The sequence below is a fragment of the Leuresthes tenuis genome, unplaced genomic scaffold (genome assembly GCF_036924035.1).
Source record: "Leuresthes tenuis unplaced genomic scaffold, fLeuTen1.0.hap1 SCAF_10, whole genome shotgun sequence".
NCBI lineage: Eukaryota > Metazoa > Chordata > Actinopteri > Atheriniformes > Atherinopsidae > Leuresthes > Leuresthes tenuis.
In genome coordinates, this window is record NW_027325364.1 from 18,130,420 (window position 1) to 18,142,799 (window position 12,380).

The 12,380-nt window shown below is 40.2% G+C and overlaps 2 protein-coding genes across 2 annotated transcripts in view; one reads left to right on the forward strand and one right to left on the reverse strand.

The window, feature by feature from the left end:
- The window catches only part of dscc1 (DNA replication and sister chromatid cohesion 1), a 116,761-nt gene that overhangs the window by 31,371 nt on the left and 73,010 nt on the right, over positions 1-12,380 (forward strand). The window lies entirely within an intron of this gene.
- LOC140316677 (syndecan-2-B-like) lies at positions 1,290-11,403 on the reverse strand. The gene is made up of 6 exons (XM_072394604.1): positions 11,315-11,403; positions 11,099-11,159; positions 5,517-5,649; positions 4,676-4,827; positions 4,141-4,444; positions 1,290-4,028 (listed from the first exon to the last, which is right to left on the reverse strand). Exons 2-6 carry the CDS (start codon positions 11,156-11,158, stop codon positions 3,865-3,867), a joined length of 813 nt encoding a protein of 270 aa, XP_072250705.1. The 5' UTR covers position 11,159; positions 11,315-11,403; the 3' UTR covers positions 1,290-3,864.

Below are 12,380 nucleotides of genomic sequence, written 5' to 3' on the forward strand. Positions count from 1 at the left end.
GCGCAGATAACCTATTAGGTTACCTATATTTTAATTAAGGTGTGTTTTATTCTATAATACTGCAAGGGTTGGCTATTTGAGCGTTCTCTCTCCCCCATAATATGTATATTTATATTGTTCTGTACATGGCAGGTGCCAAACAAAACAGACCTTAAATAACAGTGTCGTGTTGCCTGTTGTTGTTATGTGCGCGCGCACTGTTTGCGTGTGTAGGCAGGGGTCTGTGGCAAGTTTGTGTCCAGGGTCCGTGGTCATGATAATCCGTCTATGCATCAGTCTTATTATAAATGTTGAAAATGAGCTTTACCACCAACATTATAGCAGTCACATCCCTGCATTTATAGTAACACGTGAGTAATAACGTGATTATATAATGTCTATGCATAATATATGCACTGTGATATATTATGACATATGCATTATATAACACTTTCCCCTTTAATGCGTATACATTTTTATGATAATTACATATTTTACTGAATTTACTTGCTATGTGGGGCTTTGACTTCTAAAAAAAGTCTATACGGTGTTTGTGTTTTTGTCCAAGTAAAGGATCTTGGTATTTACACCACTTATAATATCACTATAAACAGGCCTTGCTCCTCTAGTGAACATTTTTAGTTGACATAATAATGCCTGTGCATGGAATGTATTGTATCCACACTGTAGAAAACACAGCACTTATCTGCCCACATCCCAGTCTGTGGTTTTCATCCCCCCAATCTTTCTTTACCACTAATCTGCATTCCTTTGCAGTCCCTGCTGTGCTTTCCTCTCGAAGTGTCCCACCCATATCAAATTAACTTGGGTTCATTACTACTTGCGTAATATTAGGTACTTATGTGCAAGTTCTTTTTAGGGAACTGTTATTGACTTTCATCAACGTAATAAATCTCTCAGCCTTTCGTCAGCCTCCACTGTCAGATGAGCTTTGTTCTCAGCATCATCAGGTCTTGGAAAACATCTGACCATTTGGCTCAGTCCAAATGCTGCTCACTTGGTTTGACACTGTGGTTTGAAAACCTCTTTTTCTCTCTCTTGAGATTACACTAGTTAGCGAAGGCTGGGAGGATTTCTTCCCCCTTTTTTCTACAGTACTGTGCAAACATGTAGAACAAAGAAAGATTTATAGAAAAGTGAGAATGAGAAGGGGTCAACAGAAGGGCAGAAACAGCGGCACACGCACTCAATACATTTGTGTTGTTGACGTGTGTATGAGAGCAAAATATGTAACGCTGAACCAATCCCCTGAGCAAATGAAAATTAAACCAGCCACATTTACCTCTGAATCAAAGCCACATCTTTTATTCAGCAGTGCAGCTCCAAAGATACACCAGCAACATCAACAACACAGTTGTCTCTTCGACGCCACCAGACACAAATATCATATTGCATGGTTGTTGATCACTGCTGTGTAGTAGTTTATTTAATGAAATCAAAGCTTCAATCCACCCATATTCAACTGTAATAAAGATAGAGGTGCACTATCTAGAAATAACTTTATCAAATGCACCCATACGAGAAAGAGCATTTTTGATAACAGATAATGAAGTTGAAAATGAATAGAACAAATCTAGTCAATTATGCTTAACACGATTATATGTATTTATAAAAGCCTGGACAGAAAGCATACAAATAGGCTTCTGTACAATACTACACAATCCTAATCATCACTGTCATACTGTCCTGGATTCTAATCTAAGCGAGTATAATTTAATCTATATAAATTATATTGTAACATACATTCTGTATAAACTCAAAAATCCCAGAATTGGTGGGTTACTGTGTATCCTCACTTGTCTTTACGCCCCTGTTGGGTCTGGTTCACGCAGACAGAAAGTTTTCTCGATCGCACTGGTTCAACTCAAAGTTCAAAGCCTGACCCTGAAGACTGTAACCGCGCTGCAAATGAAAGCGCACGAAAGCACAGCAAGGCACTGACGATTCAAGCGTTCACCACATTTTTTACGTTAAAAGTATGTCACAGTGTGTTGGTGACCACATCCTCCTGCTTATTCCAGACGGTTTGCAATTAATCACAAGAAGCTTTTTAAAGGGTAACTTCTATTGATACAGACCAGAAAAAAAAAAACGTCAGAGTAAAAAGACAACGACCTTCGACTCAAACATGAAGAAAAATATTCATTAAACCTCTACACAGGAATGAGATTTAACAAAACGCAAAAAGCTCTGAAATATAGGTATTTTGGTGAGAATTCATGCGTCTGCTGGCACTTGCACTTGGCACCTTTCGACCTCAACCACTGTTTATAAAAAAAAAAGTTAATGTGACCTTTACAAAAATACAGAAACTCTGCCTCAGTAAGAAGCAGCTGTAAAACTGTCCCCTCTGACATGTTGTAGGCATTAGGAAGCTACTTTAAATCCGTGCACATGGCAAAGTCCTAGAATCTATTATCAAAATATATCTTCAGCAGGGTGTTTATGTGCTTTCAGGAGGGAATACCACCCTCCAGTCACTGCTACCGACTGCCCTCCACACCCTCACTGCAGCTCCCGCCACTCTCTTGGCTGTTTGAGGTAAAGTCTGAAAACCAGGGAATACTTCTTTAAAACCTATTTACACAAAGATCAGATGATGAAACAGAAGGTTCTTGTCACAGCAGAGTTTTTTTTTTTTTTTTACCCCGCTGTGTAAACTGACACGACGCACCGTGTGAAAGACGAAATGCCATCACTGTCCCTTTAACTTCCAACCCACTGTTACAGCTGTATGCAGCAGACAGTCAGAATGGAATGTGCTTTGGCTGTGGCCTGAAAACGTCGGTCACTTCTTTGGGTTCTGAATTATAGTCATCAGCTTTGGCTTCACCTGTCCCACGTGCCTGCAGAAAGCAGTCACCCAAATAAAATAATCCTGAAAATATCCCAAACGCTCTGAAGATGCACACGTGAGGGACTTTCACCGAGGCTTCCAACGTAGCCCCACAAGAGAAATCTCATCGAAACTGGCGTAGTGAAATATAATCTCTAAACATTCAAAACACCTGTGAAAAGCTACGCAAATTCTTTTCATTAAACACAAATAATGCACATTTATATTTGGTCAGTTCTATAAGTATCATATACCTGTGAGAAAACACACATTTGTACCTGCAGAGTAACAAAATCTCTCGTAGCAATACTGGACAGCATATGAAAATAACAAAAATATTCATTACAGCGAAAAAAAAAAAAAAAAAAATGAAATGTAACACACAGCTGTTAACAAGCAGAGCAAACATGAGGGGAAATTAATTCAGTTTTTAAAGGCCCTTCATCACAATAATCCTATATCTAGTACTGTAGTATACTAAAAGCATTCCAAAAACATTAAAAAGGTGACTTTATTCGTGTTTCTGTCATCTCCCTCAAGCTGTGGACCTGAGCCGGGCTCTTTCAGCTGCAGATCCTTTAAAAAAAGAACACTTAATTTCAGTGTGGTTCAACTTAGAGAAGTTTAGCGGGTCTAAAGGCACAGTGTTATCAGAGGTTACAGGTTGACAACTTCACAAACACTACAACAGCTTTGATCGATCGTGATGCAAGGGAAAAGATTCCTTTCCTAAAATGTAGGATGTGTAATTATGGCCGAGTCTTTCCCGAACAGGAAATGACGTGAATGCACCAGAAGAGTCTCGTTTGGTTTCGTTATGACCCTTTCTGCACAAAAGCTAAACATTTCGTAGAGCAAAAGATGAAAAGGAAAAAAAAAAAAAAAAAAAAAAAAAAAAAGGGGAATGATGAAAAATTACTTCAAACTTCATCAAAAAGGAATCTTATGCAGCCGTTTAGAGATCCGTTTTCTATCCTGATTGGCAGGGGAAAAAAAAATCTCGCTATAGATCGTCTCTGTTGGTCAGTTCAGGCGTAGAACTCCTTGGTCGGCGCTTTGTGATAAGCCGTTGCAGAAAGTTTGGTGTCTCCCAGGTCATAGCTTCCTTCGTCCTTCTTCTTCATGCGATAGGCGAGGAGGAGGAGGAGGAAGACGGCAAAGAGGAATCCAACCACTCCACATGCTATCACAGCTGGAGAGGACAAAGGAATAAAATAAGTCAAAACAATCACGGTAAGTTTTTTTTTTTGTTTAGAAATAAAAGCCATTTATGAAGCACAGTCAGCAGTAAGATCTATCCTCACCTGCCAGCACCTCCGTCCTCTCCCACATGTTCTCAGAAGTCACTTCCTCGTGAGTTCCTATCTCATGAAACTTGCTGTCTCGATCTACATTGGCAAAAACCTCGTTTTTGACTACTTCGCTCAGGACCTCCTCTTTGGGCGTCACCCCATTCCAGGTATCCAGCCTTTCGTCTTCGCCGGCATACTTGGTTACAGGGATGTCCGTGCTGAATTCAGCCGCAGTGGTTTCAGTCAGAGGAACATTGCTCGGGTCGGGGCTGGACATATCGAAGACACCGTTGGATGTTGGGTTTGTGCCCAGCATCTGGAAGAATGCATTAATTGAGAAAATACACGATGCACTTGATAACAAGACATTCCCTGGTTATAAATACGGCATCATTTCGACCACAGAGTGGGGGGAAAACACTGTCTGACTCATAATTTGTATCCATATTTTTTTTTGTTAAGCCTTGAAAACATGAGAAATAAACACATATGTTGTTTAGGAACAGAGTCTTAAAGGTATTCAGTATTTCTGTGAGGATTATTTTACCTCTCGACTCCAGTCCTCTGTTGTAAGTGCTGCATCCTGGCTGTCTGACACTGTGGTTGCAGTGGAGACTGCTGTTGGCTGAGGTACGGAGAATGGGGAGACGTTGAAGGCTCTCCTGTTCATTTCTTCTTCATCCAGTCGGTTGCTGGGAGCTGAGACAGAGGAAGCAGTCAACATCACAACCCACACGTCGCAGAGCACCTTATTTTGAAACTTTTTTCCTTGAATAGTGAGGAATAAAGAACTTCTATATGGCTGCCTACTAAGACAAAGCATTTTCACGGTGGCGGTAAAATTATATGCTTGTCAACCAGTTTTCTACAGAATGCGATCTGTGAGTGTACATCTTTCTTCTGATTGCACCAAATGTTCAGGCAGATCCTGCATGATGTGCATCCAGTACAGGTAAGTCATTCACAGAACTGGCAAGGATTATCTGAGGCTTCAGGACTTCTAATAAAACCTCACCTGGTTAATGACACATCCCCCCCAGGACAAACATCTGGCTCACTCAGAGCGCTTCTGTGTCTCACTGTACAAGCACTAGCATGCGTTACTGCTCATCGGCTTACAAATGTACAGGAACCGGGTTAATGTCTTATCATTGTCGGAATTGTTTTCCACTATCAAAGTTCCCGTTCAATGAGCAAGTAGAGGAATAGCTGTAAGAAATGCCTGTGAAGAGATATGATGGAGGACAAGTGATTTAGCACTAAATCCGGTTCATAAGCCACGCGTGTTGCATATGTTCACAAAACCTTTCAAACATCCCTCGCAGAGATTTCGATTTTCTAAAAACGCGTTACAAACAAAGACAGTTAAAAAGACAAAGTCTATTTACACCAATCTCCAGATCCGGAGCCTGACCCATCATCTGCACCATCTTCATCATCTACAGGGACGCCACCTGATGTTTGGCCTTCAATGTACAAGTCATCCGCTGTGGTAGCGGTGGGCTGGGATGAGACGTAGAGCTGCAAGGGAGACGAGAAAAATTAAATTAAATACAGGAACCATCATTCAAGTAGAGGAGGAAAAACTAACAAAAGACAAAAAAAATAAAAAATAGAAGGAGAGTCGAAGCCAGACATAAATTCACACTTGCTGAATTCCTTCCTCTAATTGAAACCATGTGAACGTCTGCAGATTTGGAGTAAGACAATACCTCTCAACCAATGATGTAAGCTCGCCAAATATGCTGGATGTGATGGAAACCAGTGTGTGCTGCATCCATACTATTGTATGCACAGCAGATCGGAGCTCAATTCATGTGCAGCGGCAGTAATTTGCAATACATCACAGAGCCAGTTAGCAAAGATCTAAGTGTTTTTCAGCAGAGGAGGGGCAGAGATAAAGCAGCTTCAAAGAAAACACACACGTGCACACGCACATGGAAAAGACTGCTCTGGAAAACCTCCCACTAACCAAAACACTACAGAAAGAAGTGCGATCAAGACCAAAGACCTATTTTTCTTTTCATCTAAAGCCCAGTCAGACAGCGGGTAATTCAACAAACGCCTGAGGCGAACTGGAAGACAAACAAACAAAAAAAAATGGAAGCCTGACAATGGCTGAAATTCAAAAAAAGAGAGGGGAAGGGAAGGATCACACAAGTTGGTGTAAAGACAGAGTGGAACACACACATGCACATGGATGAATATGGCCCATTGAGACTTAAAGTATGTCTGGTATGTATACTATGCTTTCACTAACACAGGTGCTGAGAGTTAGAAAGGAGAGACTGGAGAACGGAAGGGAGGGAGGGAGACAGATACTTCTGTGTGCGTTTCATAAAACAGGTGCTAAAGACAAAGAAGAAGGCGTGTAGCGAGGTGAATCATTCTGTCTAACTGCAATGAAGAGGGTTTGAAGGACATCTTAAAGAAAAGAGCCTCCACTTGTCAGTACCAGTTTTGGTGATCAGGAGGTCAAAACTAAGTGAGCAGAGACTCAGACAAGTTTGCATATCCATCCTGTAATTGCACAGTAAAGATTTTTCGGAAAGCTACGAGAACCCATTTTGGTACTACAAACTAGAAGAAACTCTGCACAGACTTTTTCTTAGTTTAAAGGTTGGCCCGAGATTTCTGAGACTAACAATATGGTAATACATTTGGAGACAATGAGACAAGCCAGATGGGTTTAAATTGCGGGGACAGAAGTCGACAACATCTATTTCAGAAGACAGCAGAATGTCATAATATCAAGCCCGACTAAAATAGCAGAGGAGTAATTCCAGCTGTCTTCAGCCAGGGATTACAAAACCAGATGCTGTGCCTGTCAAAACCAAACACACAAGCACTAATACACAAAAAGGACGCAATTGTTAACAAAATACATGCAAGGCACCCGCTTCCATCTAAAGACTGATACGTCTTTAAATTCAGACTGTACAGATGAGCTGGAAGCTTAAAAGTAGCTTCAATTCACCTTCAAATACACGTGCCCAAGCTGGACTGTTTGTAGCTCTGTCAGAGAGCAGGTCAATACTGACATAAGAGCTCCTGTGAGGGCGGCAGGATTCCCTTGTAAGGACAGAACAAGTAGTCCAACTGTGACCTCAGGTGCTGCTGAACACCAACACCGTTCCCACCACGTGCATTTACTTTAAACCCTGCTGTACACTAAGATGGTGCCATGTTGCAAGGTTGAAACCATAATCCTCATTTGAGAGAATACAGTCTGACATCAATAATAAGAAATAAGGCAGACGCACAAATCACATATGGAAAGAAAATCTGATAATTGTGGGGGGAAAAAAATAAAAAAATGTGGATAATTGTGGATGAGAAACATCTTTTCTACAGATTTAAATATTCATAAAGTAGGAAATATGGTGTTTGAAAGACAAGTAATGTATCATAAAATTCAAAGCGTTAAATCACTTTCTTTGTGTGTCCCCTGAGACGGAGAGAAGTTTTGCAACAGAGAAGATGCGACACAGAGGTTGCTAACATCTGGAAAACATACATATGCAACATACACACACGGAGCATATATAGAAATGTGGTATCCTGATGCTTTGTCACAGAGAGGACGGTTTACTGGAACCAGCCGGATCAGACTGGTACAATTTAACAGACATACCGTACAGAAAGTGTTCTGGAAGAAGACACTATAAGATCTAACAAACCCAATATTTTAAAAAGCTCTGTGTAAAAGACTGGAAAGACCCGCAAATCTCTAAACAATAATCTGATTCCAATCAAACAGAAAACAGATCAAATGAGACATTTTACTATTTCAATCTTATCTTCAATCTGATGGCAGCATTACATCGGAAAAAAAGAATTGGACTGGAGACGACAAAAGGCTGGAGGAACATGTTGTAACTAATTGGGTTAACTGGCAACAGGTCAGTGACATGATTCGGTGTAGAAGGAGCACCTTAGAGAGGCAGAGTCTCTCAGAAATTAAGTTAGAAAAAAAATGTGTCAACAAACTGGAAAAATTTCATGATGATGTTCCTCAACATAAAAAAGGTGAGGAAGTGGAATATTCCATCATCTACAGTGAATGACATCAAAAGATTCAGACAATCTGGAGACCCAAAAATCAAAACGGGATGCCCATAATCTTTAGGCCCTGAGGTGACGCTGCATTATAAACGCTTGGGATTCTGTCATTACAAAACAATATATAAAAGTCACTGTATAGACTCAAGTAAAAAAAACTGCAGAAAGTCTCGTCTGTGAACACAGTTCACTGTACCATTCACAAATGAAGTTCCATCTCTATCATGCAAAGCCATAAGTAAACACGACCCAGAGACAGAGAGGCTTATTCAAAAGTAACTGTGGCAAAAGAGCTTGAAAACGGAAGCTTAAAAATTAAATAAGGGACGCTGCATTCTCTGGAATATGGAGGAGAGGGACTATCTGGCACGTTATAGGAGCTCAGTTCAAAAGCTTGCATTTCTGATTGGAATTAGGCTTGTTAAAATGAACCAATCTTTTTTTTTTTTTTTTTTCTTGTTTGCTGGACTGACACATGATTCGAAAATGACATGGAAGTCAATAAGAGAGCACTGGGGTCAAGAGCGAGGTTGTGCAAAAAACAAAAGCACACAAAAGAAACTGTCATCAGCATCTAGTTGGCCAGGGCCACAGACACAATGCTGCGTAAATGAGATATACAAAGCCTTACGAGCCACAATATGTTTGACCCCCTCAACATCAAGACATGTTTTGTTATTTACCAGCTGCTGTGGCCTCAATATCTGATACTGAAAGAAACAGAACTTCTGATAGGGCTCAGCAGGTCTTGACGATGTTTGATAAGACCATCTTTCTCTAAACATACACATGTGATGCGATATGTGACACGTGGACGACGTTAAGCATTAACTACTGACCCCATACTAAAGGACCTAGCCAACACCATTTAACAATAAAGCTGTGCGCTGATCGTAGAACAGCATGCGCTCAAAACTAGTTTCTGCTGTTTCTCACAGCCAAATGCTTTGTAATGCTTTTTAATGAGTCTTAGGAGTTTAGTCGGAAACATCGGACGAGGGCAATGGACACGGACATGTTGGATTGGAAGTCAACACAATATCATATAGTCTCAAAGCCACACAAACATGAGGTCTTCCCTTCTAACACTTAACAATGTTGTGGCTAAAGCTGATAACTGAGCACATGAAGCTTCAGGCAGACTTAGAACAATTCTCCACAGCAATACACATCTATATAGAAAAAAAAAAAGAAAAAGAAAAGATGTCTGTCCCAAAAGGAGCTCAGCCACCATATATGTGTTTTAGTATTGTTCCTCAAAGACACCATGAAAATATTCATAAGTGATGAGGTGTCACCCTCTTCCTCATACCTTGTGTGGTTGGATGTATTCCACGCAGTTATGTGCTTGCCTGGACTAGCCCTGTGGGACTCACTGTGAGTCATCCATCCAGAAAATGACACAGCTACCAGCCCACAAACTGTCAGGGTGGAAATCTTGTTTCAACATTCATATTTCAGATGGAAGCACCATCACTGCTGACTAACCGGCAATTGTGTAGTCACCTCAGCCCCACTCGGAGAGAGAGATCATTTAGATATACGATGCAACCCATCACGCCCAGCAATTTAGGGCTGCATTGGAAGCATGAAGCGAAGAGGAAACTACGAAGGGTGGCAAATTAGCACAAGCCACTAACTTCCCTCCAGCAAAATAGGAAAGTGGGTGGTAGTTTTCTGACAAAAAAAAAAATCCCCAAACAAAGTGTACACGCAATTAAGTGGTCAATTGAAACATTTATCTGTGTTTGGCTTGTGGATATTCAAATTTAAGAAGAAAAAAAAACATTCTATCCCGAATCTAAGCATGTGTGTGTTGCATTGTATCCACAGGAGATGGAATACTGTATCAGATACACAAAGCATGGGATCTTAAGCAGGAACACACAAAAAAAAAGCAGTATAAAACAACTTAGCGTCTCCCTTCCCTTCAGTCAGCAAAGTCTCAGGTTTTATTTCTCTCCCTTTAACAATATACAGTCCATAAATCTTAAATATTCATTTCTGGAGTGCTGGTGAAGTTCCTTGGCTCTCATTTGGGAATTTTACAGTCAATAAATCACGCAACCAGGATATTTGTGACAAGAGCAGAGCCGTGCTTGAGCCTGCCATTTCCAGGTGTTTTCCCAATTTTTAAAAAAAAAAAAAAAAAAAGAGACACCATCGAGAGAGGGAAGCACTTATCTACTTTTAAGTTAAGACAGATTTGTCAGTTCAGCCAGAGGGATGTTCAGATTCATAGCAAATTCTGGTTCAATATTAACCATCTACTGGTTCAGAATTTCATTTAGCAAAGCTTTAAATCGGGGCCTAAACCCTGTGCGGATGATTAATTCAGTCCAGGTCTGGAAGTTTTGGTTTAAATGTCAAAGCTGTGAGCTAGAGGATGAACAGACTGGTGAACCTGACACCAAATGGACGCTTGAACTTGGCTTGAATACACAATGCATTGCCAAATACCAGAAAACCCTGTATTAGTAACTTATCTCATATGTAAACACTATTGGTTCCGAAGGTATAACAGTTGATCATGCATTAAAAAAAAAAAAAAAAAAAAAAAGTGGTTGATTGTCTACATTTGTTTTATTCACACGCTTTCTGCTACTGGACCACATGGATGTGAAGAATCTGCTAAAAGTGTTAGGACACATTTAACGACCAAGGACGACATGGCATTAAAGGTTGGGAAAAGACCGTAAAACACCCATCATTTTAAAAGGAGAATGTTTAAGAAGAAAAACAAACAATAACACCGAACAACATCAAACGTTTCGGAGGTTTGACTTTTCCAAACGTATCCTAACGGCTCAAAAGTGACTTTGTTTGTGGGTGAAAGAAAGACAACAAGTTGAGGCTGTCGTCTCCAAGTTTACGTGCAAAACAAAACCGCATATTTAAAGGTACTTACTTTATCACTGATGAACCCTGTCGTCAGCCCGACGAGGAACAACAACATCAGATTCCTCATCCTCACGACCAGAGGAAAAAAAACAAGAACAACGGTAGGGGGAAAAAAAGCAAAGCGACGTTTAAAAAAAATTAAAATATGTAATTATAATAATAGCGTTCACTTGAATAAACAAAGCACGGAAAAAAAAAGACTGAAAAAAGTTCGACTAATTACTCGTCACGCTTCCGGTGGTATTCTCGGGTACTTCGCTCAATATCTGTAGTTCCAGGCACAGCTCCTGGATTCGTTGTGATCAGAAGTTGGACTGTGGAGTATTTAGACTGGCTGTGCAGCGTGGCTCCGCAATGACGTCAGCACGGAAGAAGGGGGCGTTTCTTCTGCGCTCGCGCACACGGACTAACACTTAGGATTTTGTGAAAAGTGCCAGCAAAATTATTTAATACATGAATACCCAAAAGCCACTCTTGTACCAGGTTAACATAGATATTTAACGAGATATTTAACCGCCTTCACGTATCAAGAAAGACAAGAAGTGTAGGACTAGTTACACGAAAAGGAAATATGAATAAATACTAAAGGACTACGAAGTGGACATTGTACTCCTTCTAATACAATTTAATTGAGTTTCTTCAACCCAGAACGTAAGCGGTCCCGTCACCTTTGCCAAAAACAATAATCACCAACAGTTATTGAGAAATGCTTATATTTTTTGATAAAAGTTTTTATTCAAAGGTGATTTTATTATAATGTGCTGTATTATACTTCAGATAAGGGACCAACAGACTGTAGATAAAAAGATATTTGCAGTTAGTGGGAGACACCACTAACTGCTGTGGATGGGACTCCCTCTTGTGAAGAATGACCGTTACAACAACCAAATAAACCTCATCAACTTCAATTACAAAGAAGTTATATTACCAGCAAAACTGTATGTTCCCAATTTTTTTTAATTCAGTTTGACCAAGAGAAACTTTTATAGTTGCACTTTTCACATAAAGATCTTTCTTTTTTTTATTGTAAAATCATCCACATCCATAAGTTGACGTCATAAGCAGTCAGCTGGCCTGTTTTCAGTAACTGACATAATTTCAGTTTGGCATTAAAGCACAGCACAGCAAAATATCATTGCTTCCTAGAGTTTTTAATGAGTTTTTATAAACCCCCTTAGAATGGATAAAAAGCACTTGTCAGAGCCAGCTTTCTCCAACTGAGGGCCTTTGCTGGATTAAGTCCGAGCTCTCTCTCACTGATGTTGAGAGTAATTCATGCCTTTGTCTCA